This window comes from Mytilus galloprovincialis, chromosome 2 (assembly GCF_965363235.1).
Source record: "Mytilus galloprovincialis chromosome 2, xbMytGall1.hap1.1, whole genome shotgun sequence".
Classification (NCBI taxonomy): domain Eukaryota; kingdom Metazoa; phylum Mollusca; class Bivalvia; order Mytilida; family Mytilidae; genus Mytilus; species Mytilus galloprovincialis.
In genome coordinates this window covers 95388575-95411143 of record NC_134839.1, presented here as the reverse complement: position 1 = coordinate 95411143, position 22569 = coordinate 95388575, and the positions used below count along the sequence as shown (strand labels likewise).

The 22569-nt window shown below is 32.0% G+C and overlaps 1 protein-coding gene across 5 annotated transcripts; it reads left to right on the top strand.

The window, feature by feature from the left end:
• Positions 1-902: 902 nt before the first annotated feature.
• LOC143064966 (uncharacterized) lies at positions 903-17964 on the top strand. 5 transcript variants are annotated; one of them, XM_076238208.1, is made up of 3 exons: positions 903-1235; positions 3607-3683; positions 17615-17964. In XM_076238208.1, exons 2-3 carry the CDS (start codon positions 3614-3616, stop codon positions 17803-17805), a joined length of 261 nt encoding a protein of 86 aa, XP_076094323.1. In that variant the 5' UTR covers positions 903-1235; positions 3607-3613; the 3' UTR covers positions 17806-17964. The 5 variants fall into 5 exon arrangements, with proteins under 5 accessions (XP_076094323.1, XP_076094322.1, XP_076094320.1 ...); XM_076238207.1 differs by lacking the exon at positions 17615-17964 and adding an exon at positions 16206-16748 and having other exon boundaries at positions 1091-1235; XM_076238205.1 differs by lacking the exon at positions 17615-17964 and adding an exon at positions 7428-8174 and having other exon boundaries at positions 1091-1235.
• Positions 17965-22569: the final 4605 nt, after the last annotated feature.

Genomic DNA, 22569 nt, shown 5'->3' with positions numbered 1-22569 from the left:
TAAAGGTCAACTGGTATTTTTCCGGTCAGTTGAGCTTTCTCATCACTTAGTGTCCGTCGTCCGTCGTCCGTTAACTTTTATAAAATATTCTCCTCTGAAACTAATGAGCCAAATATAACCAAACTTTACTTCTATCATCATTGGGATATCGTGCTGTTCAGTGTCAACCAAGGCTCCGTGTAGAGATCGTATTTTGACCTATACATATAATTGTTTGATTTTTACAAATTGCGACTTGGATGGAGAGATGTCTCATTGGCATGCATACCATATCTTCTTTTTTTATATTACAAAAATAGATAATGAATAGCGTTTTCAGTTAATGGATATTTTAAGCGTGCCTAGAGTGTCCAATGGGCAAATTTTAAACTTTGCAATATATATGAGAAAAAAAAAGCATCTGAACTTTTTAAAACGAAGTTCTATTAATTTTAAATTCTGAATATTTTACGTATATAAATTTAGCTTACAAAAATTAACAGGTAAAACATTTGAAATCAACGTGTATAGAAGTTTCATTTTCATTATTGCCTTATTACAGTTTGTGTTTAAATGACTGACCTCCCTTTGCAATGGGAGGGACTTGTTTCAGAACAAATTTCTGACCCATATGTTAGCAAATATTACCTAACAATTATGTCAGTTTAATAACCCTCATATTTTATGTACAATTCTAAAAACATAATACGTCGTTTATTGCAATATAGATCATGTTAATATTCATCATTTTTACACGTTCAGCTTTACCTATAGACTTTTGTTATGTAATGCCATGTAAACAATACTGACCATTGTCAAAAATGCCACACTGACCATTGCAATAATACAATTTCTTATATGATTACTATCCCAATAAAGAGTTTATTCATTTGAAAAAAAAAAAAAAAAAACGAAAAATCTTTCTTCATGTATTGAACGATTGAACGTTAGAAGTTTTTAAGTTTCATGGAAAATAAACCGTTGTCCATCTTTTTTTTTTATTATACAGGGTCACGAATACGTCAGTGCCTGAGGGTAAATGTAGCGTGTCGTGTACAGACAATAGTATTCATACAAGAAAGCAATACCATTAATTACAGGCGACTTTAATGCATTGTTATACATCATTTGCATAAACGGAGTGTCACGGCTTTAAAACCACTTGTTGAGGACCAAGTATCATCAGACTTGTAGCTTGCCTCCTAACAACAAGTAGGACATATTAACTGGAAAGTTTCCGTAGATTCTCTGATCACGTAAGTTGTTCCTTAATTAATTCATAGTTTGGGATACATTTTGCATTAATTATTCTATAACTGGATTGCAATAAGAAAAGTGTATGTTTTTACTCCTATTATCAGATTTAGAATTTTAGTTTTTACATGGTTAATTGAATTTCAATATAGAACTAAGGTATACACGAGGACTCTTTTGATGATAGTACACTTTTCAGAAATGTGTATATTCAAAGAGAAAAAAAGATATAATCGTTTATATTCAAAACTGTTATTTGTTTTAAAGCTGGATTTGGAAACAATTGCATAGTTAGCCATTTGATTAATACCAGTATAATATTAAGTGCAAGAACTTATTGGCACTGTTTATTTTTATATAAGAATAATGATTTTTAATATTGCAATGTCCAGCAAATTGTCAAAGCATTAAGGCTTTTAGGAATCTTAAGTTTTATATGCACATTAACTTCGTATTCACTTAAGCTGTATTGTTTTAAATTGACCAGTCTCTTGTGGAATAAACACAAGTCTCGCATACCAAGTTATAAGCCTGGTATATAGGAACTCATTTTAATAACTTTGTTTACCATAATAGCAAGAGGTAATTTTGTATATTTTTCCTGTTACCTATAACTTAATTTACTGCTCGGTAGCGTAGAGCAACAAATTTTGTCATATTTCTTAATAAATTATGTTACAAAAATAAAATGCCACGTGATTGGGTGTTTCTTATTTCAAATGTCTGTTACTTTAATTACCTTTGAGATTTCGTGACAAGAATAACACACTATAAGAACTATTTGTCAACACATCCAACAAACTAAAATTGCTAATACGGTATGATAAATTTGTTGTACTGTTATTTCTCATGTTTTGCATCTTAACATTACCATTGTAAAACAGATGATTTTATGTTTCAATTGATCGGAGTGTACGTTTTGCACTTGGCACAAATAAATTTTTGCTTATTTTTTTTCTGGAAAAAAAAGCCACAAATAATATAAGATTCAAAAGAATCTTTTCTTATTACTTATTTAAGGGAGATAATTGATATAGAATAGCGTGTATAAGGATATCAATGAGCGCGTAGACATACGCAGTGGGTAGGGTGTATCAAAATGGAATAAGGGCAAACATTAATAAATGCCATCGGTATTAACATAGAAAGAAAACTTGAAAAAACAATTGCGCATACATTCTATGATTATTAAACCAAATGTAAAGCTCAAATTTCATTCTGTAATATAAAAAAAATACTATTTTTTTTGCACATATTTGTATATAAAGGGATAAGGAGCAAGATAAAAGTACTTTGTTAAATAGCAAACTGGCTCAAGTATTATGAGATATTTCTTCTGTGCACATATTTGTGGCTGTCAGTTCTTTTAGTTGCAAAACGATGTTTTTTTCCGATAAAAAGAAAATATGGATCTTTAAGAGAAAATCAATTTTAATGAATATCGTAGACATATATATTGACTAAATATGGTAGATTTTTTCTTCTTTTGACAATAATCTACCTCTTACTTTTTAATTTTTGTTTTAATTGTGAACATTATACCCAGAGTTGTCCCTGTCAAGAAAATCATTTCGATTGAAATGAACCATTTTTGTTGACGTTTTTGGAAAATGTTTGTTTAGTCTACAAATTTAGGGTCAAAGGTCAACCATGAGATAGATAAACAAAGTAAAAATAAACAAACGGTTCTCTAAAAATAAACTTTATTGAAATCGTATTTCTAAAAAATTAAAACAAGCAAGCAAAGGAATAATGTTTCAATAAGTTTCAATCAGTAAACTTGTTGACACAAATTTTTTGCCAGAGTATAACAATCGCATGAAGTATAGAAGCATGTAAATGGTGTAAAATTACGTTTTTAAAGGTGTTCAAACGATACAGCATAATCCATAGTTTGCAATTGTAAATGTATATCTCTTATTTATTGAGCGGAAGAAAAACAGACTTTGTGGTTTATTCATCATCTGTTAATGTACGACATTTGTGCCAACTCACAATTTCCAAACCAAATTCAAATTATTCCTGTCAAAAATCACGAGAAAAAATAGGACAACACTAATTACAAATGCAATGTTGTTTTGAATTGACCAGAAACCATTCGCTGAACTTGCATATAACCAACATTGAAATAAATTACAAACAACCAGGTAGACGCGATTTGGTTAACTTGTGCACTTTTGATAAACTCTTTATGGTCCAGAACTCTCCTAAATTGAATTAATCATTAGGATGTTGCGATAAAGATCTCTTTATACATTCACACAAAATCTGGTTAATCCTCTTACTCTAAGACCATAGCGATAAATTAACTTTGCTTATTTTTCAGAGACACAATGAAGTCCGTATTTATAATTGACTTTGCTTATTTTACAGTAACACAATGAAGTCCATATGTATAATTGCCTTAGTGTTGTGTGTGATGGTAGCTCATGTCCGATCACAGGCCGCTGGTGAGTATTCATGCACAATTATATCATACTAATATCAAAATACAACCGTGCAAATTAGGTTGACTACTGTAACAAAAAAAACTCATTATTTTGTAAGTTTCAAGTTCCAATAACGTCGTGTTTGGTAACAGAAACGGCACTGTTAAAACTCGAGCAAATTGTCTTATATTTCAACGTTAATTAGTTTAGTTAAAATGAAAAAAAGTTAAATTAATGTTGGTAGAAAGGAAATACCTTAATTTCTCAGAAAAGTGAAAACCGAAATTTCGCATGTGAAATAAATTCTGTATATTTTTATTGACTTCTTTGTCGTTATATAACAACAGGAGTTGTCATGGCGAAGTTAATCAAGTTTCATCCAAACAAAATGAGAATGTGTGGATGCTATTCGAATTCATGAATTTGTTCTATATATCGTTTTACTTCCCTCCAAATATCTAATAGATAAAGTTTATAAACAGATTGAAATATTCAACAATTGAACGAGAAAACTTTATGGTTCATATGTCAACTATTTGCACGGTTTTTAGTATTGCATGACTCAACGATTTAATGAACTAACTTTTCTGTCTTTTAACAGCAATCCTTTGCACAAACGTTTTAAGAACTAATTTTTTTAGATGGATAACTTACTGTTTTCAATATCTTTCAAGTAAAATTTTCCTGTAATTTAAGAATAATTTTGTTCAAATGGCAGAAAGGAAAATGGAATTTTGTTCTAGATCTATAAATATATACGTAATTAATTATTTTCATTGACATGAGTGCTAGCTATGCTAATTCATTCCTTATCAGTTCTTTATACCACTTCCTCGCTTAGGTAATTTTATTGACATTTGCTGTGACAATTTGTGGTACTTCGTTACAGTATAAGATATTTTATACACCTTTTATTGCATCTGATGACAAATTCTGATAAGCCTTAAGATCCACTAGAACTTCGTATACGCATTAATTATCTTATATATTGGAAACACACTCTCTGACTCCAATAAAATGTCAACATATCCATAATATTAACATGAAGGACAGCGATTTTATATACGACCGGTCATTCATGTGACAATTGACAGATATAAGCATTTTTGGAATCATGCGAAATAGTAGTTAAACTGTCAATATGACGAAGCGGCCAAAAAAATCTTGATAATTTTCCATGTGACCTTCTTATGACTTTCAATATTCATACTTTGATATGAAGAATATGATATTTATAACATCTGTTACAAAGGCTTAGGTGATGTAACGTATATATCTGTAGAGTAGAAGTCAAGTATGTAGCTGTAAGATATGTAGATGTATTAGCAAATTTTAATTCTGCAATTTATTTTTTTAATTTAGAAATTTAGTTTAAAAATTTAAATATACATTTTTAATTCTACCTTTTTTTTTTTAAATTAGCTTCAGTTTAGCCTAACTTTTGTTATCAATTTCAATGTGGTTTCATATCAATTTGATTTTCATTTAAAAATTAAAATTAAATGACAAAGTAATGAATTTAAAAAAAATAATGGATTTATTAAGAAAGCAAAAAACATCTTTATTGATTTGCACACTTCAATACGATGTAGTCAATTAAACGAACATAAGTATTTCTTCTTATACTTTTGTCTCATCATATTTGATAGGTCCAAATTTAGGAATGATGATGATGATGGGAAGCGATGTTGGAAAGGACCTCATGCGCTATCAAATGTTGAGTAGAGCTTTCTCGGGCGGAAGCGGAAACACTAATATGCTTCCATTTCTGTTAATGAACCAAAGAAAATGATGGAATCATCACTAATCTTCTTTACACAAGACTTCTGCAAGTGTGGATTGTGTCATAGACTGTGTCACATTGTCGGTTTTTTGTTACGTGTATCCAATTTTTTTTTTTTTTAGTAAATATATTTAATGCTTTTTGTTTGTTTTGTGTTTCATTTATGTAACACGTGTAATACTTCTATGTTTTCTCTCCTCTTCCTTCCTCATCATTTACAAGTGCATGTTTAATGTAAATGACCGAGTACCTGTATTAACATATCATTGGCTGTCAGACCAGCTGGATTTTTAGCAGAAAACAAACCTCATATAACTTCAAGTGCACGAACATTACAACCTTTTGGTTTTCAACTATATCATAAACTGAACGCATATAAAAACACAACACCCCATTTTTCAAAATTAATTTCAAACACACGATGTTTACTTCATAGTAATAGAAATATCAACATCTTTAATCCAAAGAGTTTTGTCAAATTATATTAATAAAGTAAGATTTTTTTTTAGCTATCGCAGAAGAACAACTATCCCAACGTTCTCTTTTAGGGGAGCGGGTAGCTTAAATCATACTGCAAGATAACATTAAAACAAAGACTATTTTTCAGATAATAGTTTTGAATTAATTTCGCATTTGATTTTTCATTTTACAATTCCGTTAAATTTGAATTAGAATGTAAATTATTGATGAAAAATGAGCGATTCATTTTGAATACTAGCATTATATCTATCAAAAAGCAATACCAAACCTTCGAAATTAAATACATTTTAGTGTTGCGTTTCTTTAGTCGTCCAGTACATATATTCATTTTTATTTCTTATAACATTCTCAAGTTAATTATATGAAAAGCAAAAATAAACAATCATAACGAAAAGACTGTTTCAGTAGGTGATGAATACGGCTTCTTACGTATTTATTATTGCAACATTAAATCACACTGCATGTTGGTTACAGCACGTGGAAAGTGGACAAAATGACATTCTATAACGAGTATAACACACAATAAATGTTACAGGTCAAGCAGCAGCCAGACAAGCAGCAGCCAGACAAATGCGTGGAGGTAGCAGCAGTGCCATGTTGCCAGCATTGATGGCAATGGGAAAAGGTGGCAAAATGAACCCACTGATGCTTCAGATGCTCATGTCCGGTAGAGGTGGCAGAAGTGGAATGGGAAGCATGATGCCCCTTATGTTGATGGCTGAAGGAGGAATGGGCGAATCTATGCTCCCACTTTTATTAATGTCCCAAGGTCAAGGAGGTGCTTCATCCGGCCAAGGATCATCAAGTGGCGGCGGACTTATGAATATGCTTTTAATGAACCGCATGTTTAATTAGGTTGAATGTGTCCCATAGACAGTGACTGTAACATAAGATGTGATCTATGAACGTTAATGACTGTGTGATACTATCCGTCGATATTTATAAAACAGACATCTTTGGCCTGTATTTGTTGATTGTGTTGTTTGCTTTTCACGTGCTGTTGTTTGTAAAAAATAAACTAAACAAACTCGTGGTGTAAGCCTGGCTTTTGTTTAATTAATTAATTTCTTGCTTGCTTGCTTGATGTCTATATTTGTAGCCAAACACATATCTATCAATCAACCTTTATTCTCTTCAATGATCTCACTGAAGCTAACAAGCATAATATGTGTAGCTTGCTATGTTAGATCTAAATGCATGTTATATAGTCTAATCAATATAGTGATACATAAAAATGGCATACTATATTGTCTCTAGTAAATAGTAACTTTTCCTATGCTGAATTTTGTATTAAAGGGGGAAATCACTTTGGTTATTAGAAAAAAAGTCTAAAAGTTAAACGTATAGGGATGCCACACAACAGTTTTACTGTGCTTACAAATCTTTCTAACTGATTGTAGCAATCAATGCTTCATCAAGTTACCTTAAATAACTAATATCAAAAAGGCTCACGCAATGTGTTTGTTAAAACCTATCTTTAAAAAAAGACGAAATAATTTCAGGAGCCAATGCCAAGGCGATGAACGAACAAAGAGCAAGGTTAGCTTTATTAGCCAAAGCTCAGATGGCACAGCGCCAAAGTGGAGGAATGAACAGTATGTTTCCCATGGCAATGATGATGGGGAACGATAATGTTCTGCCAATGATGATGATGTCACAAATGATGCGAGGAGGAGGAGGTGGCATGAGACAAGGCCTTCCTTTTAACAATATGGCCAATATGTTTTTATTTAGCGAAATGGGAATGTTCTAAATATATTTGAAATAATAATAAATAAGTTAAGGATCTGGCGGGAATCTATAATTTGATTTTGTAATATGCGAATTTCTTTTGAAAAAGGTATAAGATAAAAGAAGAAAATGTTGCACGTTTTGAAAACCGGCTAATAATATTACCAATGAAATATTCACCTAGTGAATGTATTATTTTACTTGTCAGTATTAACAAAATAGGACAATTCGATGAATCTTATAGAATGTGCAACACTTTAATCTGACACATTCAAGTTATCACACAGCTCATAGGATAGATAGATGTACTTGCCTGCACAGTCATTGGTGAAATATAGTCAAGAAGCTGAATAATTTCGTTACACGTTGTTTTATTGTACATATATGTATATATCTATGTTGATTTGTTCAAAAGTTGCTGCTAATATTTTATGCTGTGTATATTCGCTAACATTAACCGCAAATTCATGTTTATACGCACATTTCTGTACAAAATAAACTCAGATTTTCTCATTCAATCAGCTTGCTTCTATGCTCCCATGTTCTGATTAACCAGATACGAGTCAAATTAGGCATTGATATCTACAAATGCCAGACATGATATGCCCAGTATTAGAATTATCAAAACACACCGTACAAGGAGTTTAATGTTCTCATAAATGTTCCAATATATTTAAGGAACACTTTTAGCATCCACATATACACTTAGAAAGCCAGTTAAATATCATGAAATGAAGGAAAAGGGTGAAAACTTTTGTTTATATGGGAAAATTGTTCATATCGTATTGTTTTACATTTCTTTTGTCTATTCGCTTATGAATCTATTGCTCTTTTTCTAGCACAGTTTTGTTCTTGTAGAAATGATTCTTGCTGTGCGGTAATTCAAACAAACTACTGAGTTCGACTACAGTGTTTAATACATGTTTACAAATATAAGCACTTGATTTGAACAATCAAAACAACAATCACAATAATGAACAACAAACGAACAGCTACCATGTACACATTTTGTGTAAACTATATGTCTGTTACGTCATGAAATCATCATATATATAGCGAACATCATTTTGTAAGTGTCATGATTCCATTCTGATATGCACATCTGTCTGTAAACGTCACAATTCCATCTTGCTCATAGTATAACGCACATTTGTAAACGTCACGATTCCATCCTATTATGCTCATAGTATAACGCACATTTGTAAACGTCACAATTCCATCCTATTATGCTCATTTGTTTGTAGAACGTCACCATTCAATCATACTACGCACACATGTGTCTAAACGTGACCATTCCATCTTATTATGCACATTTGTTTGTAAACGTCACCATTCAATCATATTACGCACACATGTGTCTAAACGTCATTATTTCATCTTATTACGCACAAATTTATCTAAACGTGACCATTTCATCTTATTATGCACATTTGTTTGTAAACGTCACCATTCCATCTTATGCACATTTGTTTGGAAACGTCATTATTCCATCGTGTAACGTAGAGTTATATCTGTGAATGTCATGATTTCATCTAATACACATCGCACAGTTGTTTATACACGTTATATTTCAATCATTTAACGCACATCTATATGTAAACTCACAATTCTATTCTTCACATTTATATATACGTCATGCAATCATACTACACACATCTGTTTTGTATATGCACAAACTGTTTAATGTAATGCATCATTTCTGTTGAAATAAGACCAATCTGTGTTGAAATTTAAAAAAAATAGTCATGGTAAAATTTCTGTTGTAAAAGAGAAAATATTTCTTTTGAGATAATATTTATAGTGAAAAAGTAATAAGAGATAAAATATGAGACAAACTCCGAGTATGAATTGGAAATTGAGAATTTATTAACTTCGTGTTTTGAGAGAACGAGAAGTGGCTTATGGTATAAGGCTTAAGGTATAAACCTCCTCTGTAGCTAGTATGTCAAACACATGCGAAAATTAGAGAAAACAAATACAAATATACAACGGGGCATGGGCAGTTAAAGTAATGTAGACAGTGTAATTAAAATCTAGTCAATAGTTCCGCAAAAATACCGGCATAAAAACCGTCATGAACCGAACGTTAGCTTCTCACTGAGACTTTGAAAGGAAAACAGAACAGAAGCAGTTATCCTTTTTTTGGTTGTTCCAAATGTTTCATATGCACATTCATGGATCTACAACATGTCGGTACCTGTATCTTGGCATTTCACAAGGTAAAAGTTTTCTCTGACTGTGTATGACGTCTTTACACTTATTCCATTGGATGTGGATGTGTACTGATGGTCATTTAGTCTTAAATGCATGATTTTAGAAATTGCTTTTGGCTTTGAACTAGCTGTCAGTAACTGCGAGTACTCTCAGATATATACATAGTGTCTTTTTGTTATTGGGATGTAAAAGTACCCGGCCACGACTACTATGTGTTTTTGTTAGATGTATGTCTATTCGTATCCATCTGATCAGTTAAGTCTTTTTCAACTGATTTTTATAGTTTGTTCTTATTTTGTACTGTTACACCACTGTCCAAGGTTACATGAGGGTTGGGATCCCGATAACCTATTCAATCCCACGACAATCTGTATGTATGTGCCTCCCCAAGTCAGGAGTGTAATTTAGGGGTGTAGTTTGTTGTCGTGTTACATATTTTTTTTCGTTCGTGTTTGTACTGGCCTATAGTTGTTTATTTCTGTGCCATTTGGTCTCTTGTGAAGATTTGTCTCATTGGCAATGATATCACATCGTCTTTTTTTATATCGTAACTTATTGTGTCATGGCCAGAATAACACATCATATAGATCTATTTAATTTTCCATGAAGAATTAACTAGTTAAGATTAATGAGCACACTTTTATAAATGTGTCATACCACATCCTTATTTTTTTTTTATATTGTACTAGAAAATGACAAATGAACCATACTGTCTATAAAAAAACTAGATAACATGTTTTAATACATGTATAATGGAACGCTGTGGTGCGAGTGTGAGTTGTTGTTATTTTACTCTAATAGTTTACTTATTTGGACTTGACAGGTCAAGTTATAGTAAATGGACTACAAGTATTTCACAGATTTAAGATTTAAGATTTTGTATACAACTCGATGAACTTCAACTGAAAATCGGAAACCTAATGCATTTCTCTCATTTATCATTTAAAATATGACTGATTGAATTCTTTCAAAATTGGTGAGCATTTGTACAGAAAGCACGCAAAATCAGCATAACACCTTCTAACATTTGTGTTAAAATCGCCTAATCTCTAATTCTACTGCATAGATTTTGCTTAAATAACTATATATTGTTGATATATATCAATTTACGTTATAATGATGCAAAATAAAGATAGGGTCACCGACTTAGTTTTTACGGCACACATCATGTAAAGTTGTGTTCTTTGTGAAAACTATCCAATAAAACGTCGAAATAATCGTAACGTCGCCGCGTTGGAAGCCGTTAAAGTTGATTTTTGACGTTTTTCACTACCTACAAGGTAACAGATTGATTATTAGTCAAAAAACGAGTCGGTGACCATATGATTATTTTATATCATTAATTCAGTAATTTACGTGTCATCAACATATAGTTTTTAAGGAAAAAAAAAACTATGGAATAGAATTAGAGATTTGGCGATTTTAAGACAAATGTTTTATGTTTTTTCGCCAATTTTATGTGCTTTCTATACAAATATTCACCCATATCAAAATACATCAATCTGTAATATTTCAGATAATAAAAAAGATAAATGTATTGTTTTCCGATTATCAGCTGTAGTTCACCAAGCCAAGGTTGTATGCAAAGTGTTAGCAATATCTGCGACATATAAAATTGAGAATGGAAATGGGGAATGTGTCAAAGCGACAACAACCCGACCATAGAGCAGACAACAGCCGAAGTCCACCAATGTAGCGAGAAACTCCCGCCCCCGGAGGCATCCTCCAACTGGCCCCTAAACAAATATGCATACTAGTTCAGTGATAATGGACGTCATACTAAACTCCGAATTGTACCCAAGAAACTAAAATTAAAAATGATACCAGACTAACAAAGACCAGAAGCTTCTGACTTGGGACAAAATTGCGGCGGGGATAAACATGTTTTTAAGATCTCAACCCTCCCCTATGCCTCTAGCCAATATAGAAAGTCCGAGTCCGATGTCAGAATATGAAACAAAATGACAATAATACATAAATAACAACAGCCTACTAGCAGTTACTGGCATGCCAGCTCCAGACCCCAATTAAACTGATTGAAAGATTATGTCTTCATCATATAAATATCAGGCACAATCCCTTCTGTTAGGGGTTTAGTATTATACGATCATGAAATATATGAGAAGAACATAACCCGTGTCATGCCAACAACTGGTTTTAGAATAAATATGTTTTTAATTCCGATGCAAAGACCTTATAAGTGAATCAATATTAAATCCAAAATATGCAATCTTTAATGACCGGACAACAGTATCGTAACTATATCCCTTCTTAATAAGTCCTTTTAAAGGTTTTGTTAGCTTTTGAGGTGAATACTGACATTTTTGTGCTTGGTAAAGAATATTACCATAAAATATTTAATGTGAAATACCTGAACGTATAAGATGTCTGCATGTACGAATTATTTCCTTGTACCGATGATAAAATTTAGTAAATGTTTTGACTAGTTTGTGATATAGAAAACCCTGGTGTAATAAAGGTGGGCCGGGCCCCCGGCCCCCCTAAATCCGTCTCTGTGGTACGATTGCCAATGATACAACTATCCAACAATGACTAAGACTCAACACAAATTTTTACATTACAGGGTGTTCTTCAAATGAGAAAAACCCTTGCCGGATAAAAAAAAAAAGCCTATAAAGGACATGGCATCACAAACCATTACAACAGAGACAATCATCGGCCTTAATCTTACCATTACAGTACTAGTAAATGAATAAAATAGAACCAATGACACCAAATAGTTAAAAAGCTCCTGTCCATTTGCCGATACATAAAGAATGAATCAGGGGTAAACATGTTTGTGAGTGCTCAACCCTACCATTAACATAAGACATTGCAAGATAAAACAATTTGCATTTACTGAAAGCTAGTTCTAAAGCCAATGGCGACTATTATATAAACCATATTCAACAGTAAACCCCAAACAGCTTTAGCATGAATATTTCATACGCAGTTTGAGAACCTGCAGAATAATAACTTGTTAAAACTGGAAAGTAATAGAAGATAAGTAATTCATTAAAATGTTGAAATGAAATCAATGCATGCAGAACATTGATTTTGGTAAACAAAACCCAGATATAACATTATAACCAAATGCCATTGCTCGATACTAGTAGCTATAACCATGTTAGGTCCTACATGCACATTCTGTCGATTCTTATATTTTGGGATTGCAGAAGAGCATGTTTTTGAGACTGTTTATGAAGTATTTATACCTAATCTATTGGTTGATACTGGATTATATATAATGTAAGTCTTCGATAAATGATTATGTTATTAGTTATTATTATCTTTGAACTACTTTTCAATAAGAGTACTCAGAAATCGGTATGTTAAGTCTTTTTGTTACTATTTGGTCTATTTTTGTGCTCCGTGACGATCTGTTGAATCAAATTTTTAAAATGATATGTATATTATGTTTTTTTATGTTGTGATGTTACAGCTTTGTCCTAGGTTAAGGGAGGTTGGGTGTCCAAAAACAAAATTAACCCAGTCACATTCTGTATGTGGCTTTCTCGCGTCAGGAGATTGTAATTTTGTATGCGGCTGTTCATCATATTTATTATTCGTTTAATTTTTATTTTTTTATACCTAAATCGGGACCTTAGTTTTCTCATTGTTGTTTTTTTCTTCATTTTGTTACATCGGGACAAATAAGAGTTTGCTATGCGGTAAATTATTTGTTAATTTTTAAGTCTTTACGGTTACCTACAGCTGCTAACTTCTACTTCATTTGATTTCTGGTAAAAAAAAATATATCAACCAACTGAACGAATGGAAAACAACCATCAAATACGATTAGTACATAGTTTATAACCAATTTTGATCATTCATTTACATCAGTTATATTCTAATTTGTTGTCCTTGTTCAATACATACGAGTTGAAAACACCTCCCGAAATGAAAACCGATTGTTTTATCATCTTAAGTTAGAGGAGGGAACCATGCAGCTGTGTAATTCTATTTGGTGTTGATGGCACTGATTTGACTACACGGTAAGTACATGTATTTATCGTCCTTTACGACTGACAAAAATATCTGCCTGGTATTCCTTCTATATGCCACCTTAAATCATGCTATAAACCTAGGTAACGCTGAGAAGGAATGGTATTGCTCGACATTCAAAAGCTTTAGTTATATAGCCCTATAGTTGGCAATCTAGTGGGTTGAACACAGTGCAGGCAAAGTTGATTTGGTGTCACAAAAGCATGAGTTCAAGTCCTGTTGAGGAATGAACAAAAATTTGCTTACGCAAATTTGCAGATCTAACATTTTCCTAGTAAATTTGAGACAAAATATATGTGATTTGTGTCGGTATACCTGTTTAATCCTTTGTTACCCAAAGGAGAGAGTCAGTCGTAAAGTTGTCACATATAAAGACGTCTATGAAAGAATCACATTTATGTCACTGTTTGGTTAGAACATGCACTTATCATCCTTTACGACTGACAAAATTAGCTAGTTAGAACCATGCATTATGTAATGTGTTGTAAACCTGGGTGAGCTGACGAGGAGGGGCATTACTCGACTAACACAAGCTGTTTCTTATATTATATAGCCTAGTTAACCGAGTAACCTAGATGGCTGAACACAGTTCAATCAGAGTTTAATACGGGGTAACATAAGCATGGGTACAAATTCCGTCGAAGGCAGACCAGAGTAGATATTTCTTGTTAATTAGGTTCTGGTTCTATTTCAAAAGCACTATTTTATGGTAAATGAAACATGTTCAAACTAATAACCCCGTAGGAGCACAGGCAAGAGTATATCAGTACAAACACCGAAACAAATTACATAAGAGAATCGAAAACTGGTCATCAAATGAAAAGGTCCTGCTATTGATATAGATTAATCAGAAGATATAGTGTTTTTTGAAGTGAATAACTGGGTGTGATGTTCCAATGACCGAATTTCGTAGTATCAACTCATTTTAAGGACAGAATGGCATGACAGCAATAGGTCGAAACCACTGCTGGTTGACAGTCCCCTGTGTTATCACCATCTCCGTAGTTGGGGTTGCAGTCCTGGCATGATTTATACCATCCTTTTACAATTAAATTTCCCATTGATTAATTTAAGAAATATAAAAAAACAATACGTTTCCAACCCCTTCAGGCAGAGTAAACGTTAGGTAAAGAAAAAAACCCAACAAAAAAACAAGGTGAACCTCCACACCACCAATTTGAATAAAAGATACTAGATTCAAGAAAGTTACGGAACTTATTATTATGAAACTAAGGTTTCAACTCATCTCAGGCAAAGTTGGCTTTAGATGATTTTGGCTACTTATTTTAGGTACTTTTGACATATAGCTCTTCAACGATTTTCGGTACTTATACATCTTCGAATATCAAATGTTTGTCTTTGAGCGTTCCTGATGAAGGTAAATCCAGAAAAGCGCTTCGGACGCAATAAATTATTAAACGTGTTGTTTTCCATTTTTTATATACATATAAGCATACTGTGATGCAATTGACTATTTGGATAAAATAATAAAAATACGTGTTTAAACTTTAATGAAATGAGACTACTAGTAATCAAGACTAAAGATGTAATAGCAACCTAAGTTATCATTGATATGTTCATAAGTATAAATCAACTGTTAACAAAACTTTGAGTTTTTTTTTAGATACTAAGGCTTTTCTACTTCAGGAATAGATTACCTTAGCTGTATTTGGCAAAACTTTTAGGAATTTTTGGTTCTCAATGCTCTTCAACTTCGTACTTTATTTGGCCTTTTCAACATTTTTCTTATTCGAGCGTCACTGATGAGTCTTTTGTAGAAACGCGCGTCTGGTGTTAATATAAAGTTTAAATCCTGGTATCTTTGATGAGTTTATCTTTGTAGGAAAATATTAAAACACAACATTTATCGTTAAAACATCAAATTCCTAAACCTAAAAGAGATTTTAGAAGTCCTATGTTTAATTTTTGTTTTGGGGATATGAGTACTAATAGATGTGCATTGTTAATAAATACTATGTACACATACAATGAAAGTTGTGGCGTTTTTTTTTTTGTAGTTTGAAAGGGTTATACACATTTGTTATGTACATTTGTAGCTTCAGAGGGTTATAGTCATTTGGTATGTAGCTTCAGAGGGTAATATATATTATATTTGTTATGTAGCTCCAAAGGTTTATAGGTACTTGTTACGTAGCTTCAAAGGGCAAAATACATGTGTTATGCAGCAGCTTTAGAGCGTTATACTTGTTATGTAGCTTCAAATTATTAGCTTATTAGTTTGCAAGAAATTGCTTAAAATATTCAAGTTTCCAAATATTCTTTAAATAATTGCTTCTATTTCAGAACACAGTATTATTTTTATTTCATAGGTTTGGGTCCTGGATATGGAATGGATACACATGGTGGCCTCGGCGCAAGCGTACCGTCTACATCAGGAACCTCAAATGACCTATTTTTGAAATATGTCAAATTGATTCTAGCACGTATTCAGAGATTAGAACGACAACAGCAACAGTCTAAAAAGCAAAGTAGCGGTGGTTGGTTCGGCTCAGGAAACAGTCTACGAAATGCTATGGTTATGGAACACTTGTTCAAATGATCATACATGCTGTTAAGTTGCGAAAGGATATGAAATCGATGGATAGGGTTATGTATTTTCATCAAATTATCAGTAGCAAAGACATTTTCAACCGACGTTTTAAACAAAATTACACAAAAAATGATGTTGTTTGTTTTACATGAATTTACATGACAGTTTTAGACAATCTAAGTACGGCGAATTCTATTAATATTGGACATCCTCACATGACCTTGTAAATCTGTTTGAAAATATTTGTTTGTATGCTTTTATTCGTTACATGATATAAATAATATTGTAAATTGAAATTGCAAAAATAAATCATTTTACATTATCTGATTTGAAATTCGTTGTGTCTATAGTATTTTACGTATGTTAGTTTTATTCTTTTTGTTTGATACAAACGCGAAAATGTTTTGTTCTGATAATTATTAGTTTTCAAACATTGTCATTATACTTTTCGAAAATCAGATATCTAAATTTGATCCTTTCTGCTGCATTCAGATAGATTTTTGCGGGGAATGTATGCTCATAATTATTTAAAATAAAAAAAGAAGTTTAATCGTCGTTATATTGATGAAGGTTCTTTATGCCATGGTATATAGACCCGAATCGATCGACCTTACCCTAAGAGTTGCAATATAAAGAAACCAGCTATGTGTTGTCTCAAAACATATATTTTATTTTTACTCTACTCAAACCAGTAGAGAGATGCACTGGAGCTCATCGATTTATACTCATTCATGAGTCTTGCATACAGTTATCAAATAGTTATTCTATATATTTTCGAAGTCTAATTTTCTAACCTTTGTGCGCATGTTTGAATAAGTTAATTAACATGGCGTTAGATTTATGGTTATGTATTAATGTATCATACAATTTTACATATTTAATTTTGTAACTTTACTGACTATATAGGACAGAACTCAAAATTAGTTGTCTTCATTTGAGGTATGTATAATTCTTGCTATACATTTTTCCTATTATGCACTGTATTTATATGTGTATTATATATCTTATAGCACAGCACTTAAACATTACTATCAATATAATTATGTACAATAGCATAACTTCATATTTACTATTACTTCAAGAATGTATGCTTGGATATACCAATAAATATATTTCAAATTGGTATCATTTTTCAATAACTATTTCCAAGCCTTTTTTACATTTTTATTTTTTATAATTTCTTTACAGGAATCCATGGGTCACATTTGCATGGAGGAACTGGTAATTCTAATGAAATGCTGCGATACGTTCAAGTCATCCTGGCCAGGCTAGCCAATCTTGAGAAACAACAAGCACAACAAAATACACAATCAAATAATGGACTTTTTGGAGGAAACTCTGGTTTATCTAATTACATATTGTATGAATCACTGTTTTAGGACTACAGGATTTGATTAATTACGCAGAATATGTATTGAAACCTCGTTTGTTAAATATTGAACAGTATTGTCTTGTAAAGTATTAAATATTTATTATTTTGTAAATAAACAACCTTGTATTGTATATGGAATACATTAAAATAAGTGTTATTATACTTTTGTAAGTTTTTGTATTGATATTTATTGGGAATTTACTTGACTTAAGTTCTTCCTTTAGATAGTAGAACAAGCATTATATACCTGTGCCCGAGGTCAAAGCATGCAATTATACATGTCCTTCGTGGCTTTTTAAGGAGTTCGCGTCAGTATATATATTTTCATTAGTGTTGTGCTTGAATATCAAGACGTGTTTATTTGAATATTTCACCACACTTATCACCATTGGGTCTTCACATATTGTTTCCTTTTGATGTTTTGGATGTTTAGTCATTTCTTTTATTTATATGTTGAACACATCACAAGGTAAAGAAATAACTTCTTATCCCATTCAATTCGGGTAATTCGGGTAATTCGGGTAATTTGTTGCTTTAATAATAATCTCAACACTATTGTATTGCCTATTGGTGGAAACAATAGAAATACGTTTTATGTTATTTGAATAACAGTCTGTATAAAACATAACATCACCTAACAATTGAACAGTACAACTGACTACACACTCAATCGACTCCCCGAAACTTTAGAGGTACAAACATAGCAGAAATAACAATGGAAATGAAACAAGTAGAACAATGATTGCTTTAAACTAGCTCAAAGGTCACTCACATTTTGTTTTTCTGATATCGGTTCACCATATTTCGTAAACATTGTGTGAATGTTTGTATGATTAGATTGATGGTTGATTGGACTAAAATGATATGGATGTGGATGTATACGTGTGAAATTATGAATGTTGCATGTTTGTGTGTATGTATATTTACCCCAAATAATAGAAATAGAAAAAAAACCTCTTTGTAACATTTTTGTCGGATTACGATAAAGGAACTCACCAAATATGTTTCATTTGGACTCTGAAGAAATTACGTATTTTTCTATCAAAAACTTCTTTATATAAATAGTTATCAAAGGTACCAGGCTTATGATTTGATACGCCAGACGCGCGTTTCGTCTACATAAGACGCATCAGTGACGCTTGGATAAAAATAGTCAAAAAGCCAAACAAGTGTTAAGTTGAAGAGCTTTAAAGACCCAAAATTATATTAAAACGTGCAAATGCATGAGAAGAAAACATACTTTTAAATAGAGGCTATATTTCGGAGAGGCGAGTCGCGAGAGCATTCTGTCTTAAATCAACACATTGAAAAAATCCGAGTAGCTGAAATTTAAAATCATTCGTAAGATCTTGAAAACGTAAAAATCAACATGATTTAAATGCATACAAACATTTGTCAATGATGTTTTATGGTAACTCCTGTTGCTCTTTGAATGTTCTACTGACATTTTATTAATGATGCAACACAAAATATCAAATACAACAAGACAATTAAATATCAAGTATACCTCAGAACACGAAAGACAGAATGATATAACATCTCCAGTACATTGATATATCACAGACACCATGAAAAATAATATATCTGATAATGTTTTGAAATAATGTGTATTAGAACTGTCTTTATATGACTTACTTCAATACCATAGGATTTGAACAGCGGTATACTACTGTTGCCTTTATTGGTTGCGAGATATAACGTTTTACAAGAAGTTGTATTTATCACTCAATTCAAGTGTATTACATGAAACATTTTATGCATTTATAACTCGTTGAACTACATTCGAATAAAAAAAAACCCAATATAACTTTAAGAGATTCAATCAAATTAAAAGTTTTCATCGTCATCGACATCATGGAATTGCCACTAACTTTTTTTCTTTTTTGACACGGCGTTGTCATTTAGTTTTCTACGTATACGTCTGAATGCCCCTTTTTGTATATTTCGCCCTTCTTTTACCATGAGCAACATGACGGGTGCAATAAATTACAGCTTATTTTTTTCGAAGACCTTACCTCACTCCAGTATTTGTTGGGTTTATGTTGCTCAGTCTTTAGATTTCTATGTTTTTCTGTGTTTTATTTACTGTTGTTTGTTTTGTTTTCGTTTTTCATTTTTGCCATGGTGTTGTCAGTGAGTCATCGACGTTTGAATTCGAACATGTCTTTCAAATTTGTATCTGTATCTCTTTGAAATGCATTTCAGACCCAATAGTAATTTGTCGATGTTCGAATCTCAAAAATCATTAAAAAACCCCTGTAGAAATCGCATCAACTCCAAAATGTGCAAGATTTATGACTATTGGAATGCGATATACTGCTGTTGTCTTTATTACTGATGTCTTTAGAAATGGGAAGTTGACATTGATAAATTGAAATCGTCACATTGGACAAATAATCTTGTTGGAATTGTTCATTGGTCTCACTTTTCCAAAAACAGATAACGATAGGAGGCAAACCTTCTAGTTTAGAAAGTAAACATAGTTTTTAAGTTCACTTGGTCAAATGGGATGGTCAAATTGACTGACAGGTTATACCCAATACATCTGAAAGTAAAATCAAGAAATGTTTAGTAAGCTTTTTTCTTTCTCATTGAGTATTTTCTGTATAAATTCTGCTTCAGAAAAAAAAACAAAACGAAACGAGATGTTCACTTGTACATATTGAAATATCGATGACGGTTGAAATATCAATCCACCAAAATCAATAAAGATGTTGTCGGTCAAAATTACAGCTTTTTTATGATATCATGTTCTGTATATTTGTTGAAATCAGTGTTGTTCTTCACTTAGTATGATTTTTAACTATCTAAAACAAGAAAATAGTATTTTTAAAACAAACACATCAGAGATACCATGATTGAAACTATGTATTAGCGCCAGAAGGGCGTTAAGTCTACAAAAGACACAAAAGTGACGCTCGAATAAAAAAAAAGTTGAAAAAAGCCAAAATAAAGTACGAAGTTGATGAGCATGGAGGACCAACAATTCCTAAAAGTTTTGCCTAACACAGCTTAGGTAATCTATTCCTAAGGCCGAAAAGCTTTAGTATTTAGTGATGTAAAGTTTTGTAAACAGTTAATTTATAATTATGACCATTTCAATGATAATTCATGTCAATTGAAAAAAAACTTTTGTTTTATGTGACTATGTAGCCGATGTTTCAGCACTGCGCATATCAGCATTTAGAATATTATGAGCACAACTTTTGACTGACACCACTGGGTTACTATACCTCATTACAATATGTCTAAAGGCCATCTAATTCTTAATAAAATGGCAGTAAAAACGTTAGAAATTTAGTTAGTCGAATATTAAGTCTTTTGTGAAATTAATGGTATCAGTACAGAGCTATTTTCTGTCGTTCTCTCTTAATACAAACAGGGAAAAAAAAAGACGCAATAGTGATTATCTTTTCTTTGCACGAATGGAAAAAGGGTATATGCTGAATTCCAACTTCGTTAGTTTGACATTACAAGTACATGCTTTTTTCATTTAAAAACAATGTGAAGTGTGTTTTGCAGGCTTTGACAACATCCTATAAGTCGTAATGAGACGATAAAGCATCCACAACATTGGGCCTCTTTAAGTATGATCATGTCACATCGTAATTTTCTATTGTGATACTAGTTTTACGACGGATTTGGTAAATTTTAAGAAAACAAATATTTGAATTGTTTGAAGCGGCCAACCAGTTGATTGACTGAAAAATTGAAAATTGTTTGAACTTATGAATGGATTCAATTGTAACGATGACCTTTTAAAAACTTATAGTTTATTGCGAGCTTGACATATTGTTAAAATAGTCATGATGTCGCGAGGTTGCCTGTTCATTGACTTACATTTCATTTGATTCTTTACTCGAATCTGATTACTCAACCTATAAATAGGCGTTTGAAACGGCTACAAACAATGAAATATACTATTTTACTAACTACATTGATTGGGATTTTCTTCTTGTACATCAAACACCTTTACAGCAGCTAAGACCAATTGTTTTAATGAATATATGAAAGTACTAGCTTATGATACAGATATGATAATGAATATGCAACTGAGAATTATTTGTCTACTTAAATTTTTTTTTACAGTTTTACAATGTACTAGTCCTTTAAAGGTTTGCTTTGAAGTGAAAGATAATGCAATGGATCGAAGAGTGTGCCCTTTTTACCGATTTCGTGCAGGAAAATATGAGATAGATACGACAGGGCCATCAAACTTCATAAGTCGAAATCACAATGACCAATGGATAAAGACAAGGAGACTTACAACAGACCCATAACACGCTAAAATGATCAACATAAAACCCAACATATACAATCAATGTAATTGGGGGTAATTTAGCTGCCCTGAGAGGATAAGCAGTTTCTGTTACCTCCAGAGGTGCTGTCGTTTTGCACATGACTAAGTCAATGGCAAGTCAAATTTGTCATGTAATAAATGATGAAAAAAGAAAACGAACTTCATAAGACTGTACATAGAAGTAACTTTTTACAGAGTTATAACGTAAATTAAACCAGGAGACTGTATTGCAAGTAAAATTCATGATGTTTTAGAATATACAACATGAATTGTGCCCAAGAAAATCCATAAAAATTGAACGATATGATCCTCAACAAAAAGCCGATTCTATGAAGCAATAATAAAGAGATGGTAGACATGATTGAAATATACCCTTGGTCATCATTTACACAGATCTTTTGTAATTGTTAATCAAATCATTTTGCTTCTCGTAAATCTTTTGAAAATATGACATCATCTTTGAAATCTACA

Bases quoted from the DNA above. Each gene is read 5' to 3' on its own strand.
- LOC143064966 (XM_076238203.1), top strand. From the start codon at position 3,614: ATGAAGTCCATATGTATAATTGCCTTAGTGTTGTGTGTGATGGTAGCT. The intron at 3,684-6,460 runs GTGAGTATTCAT...TAAATGTTACAG, and splicing joins TGTCCGATCACAGGCCGCTG to GTCAAGCAGCAGCCAGACAA.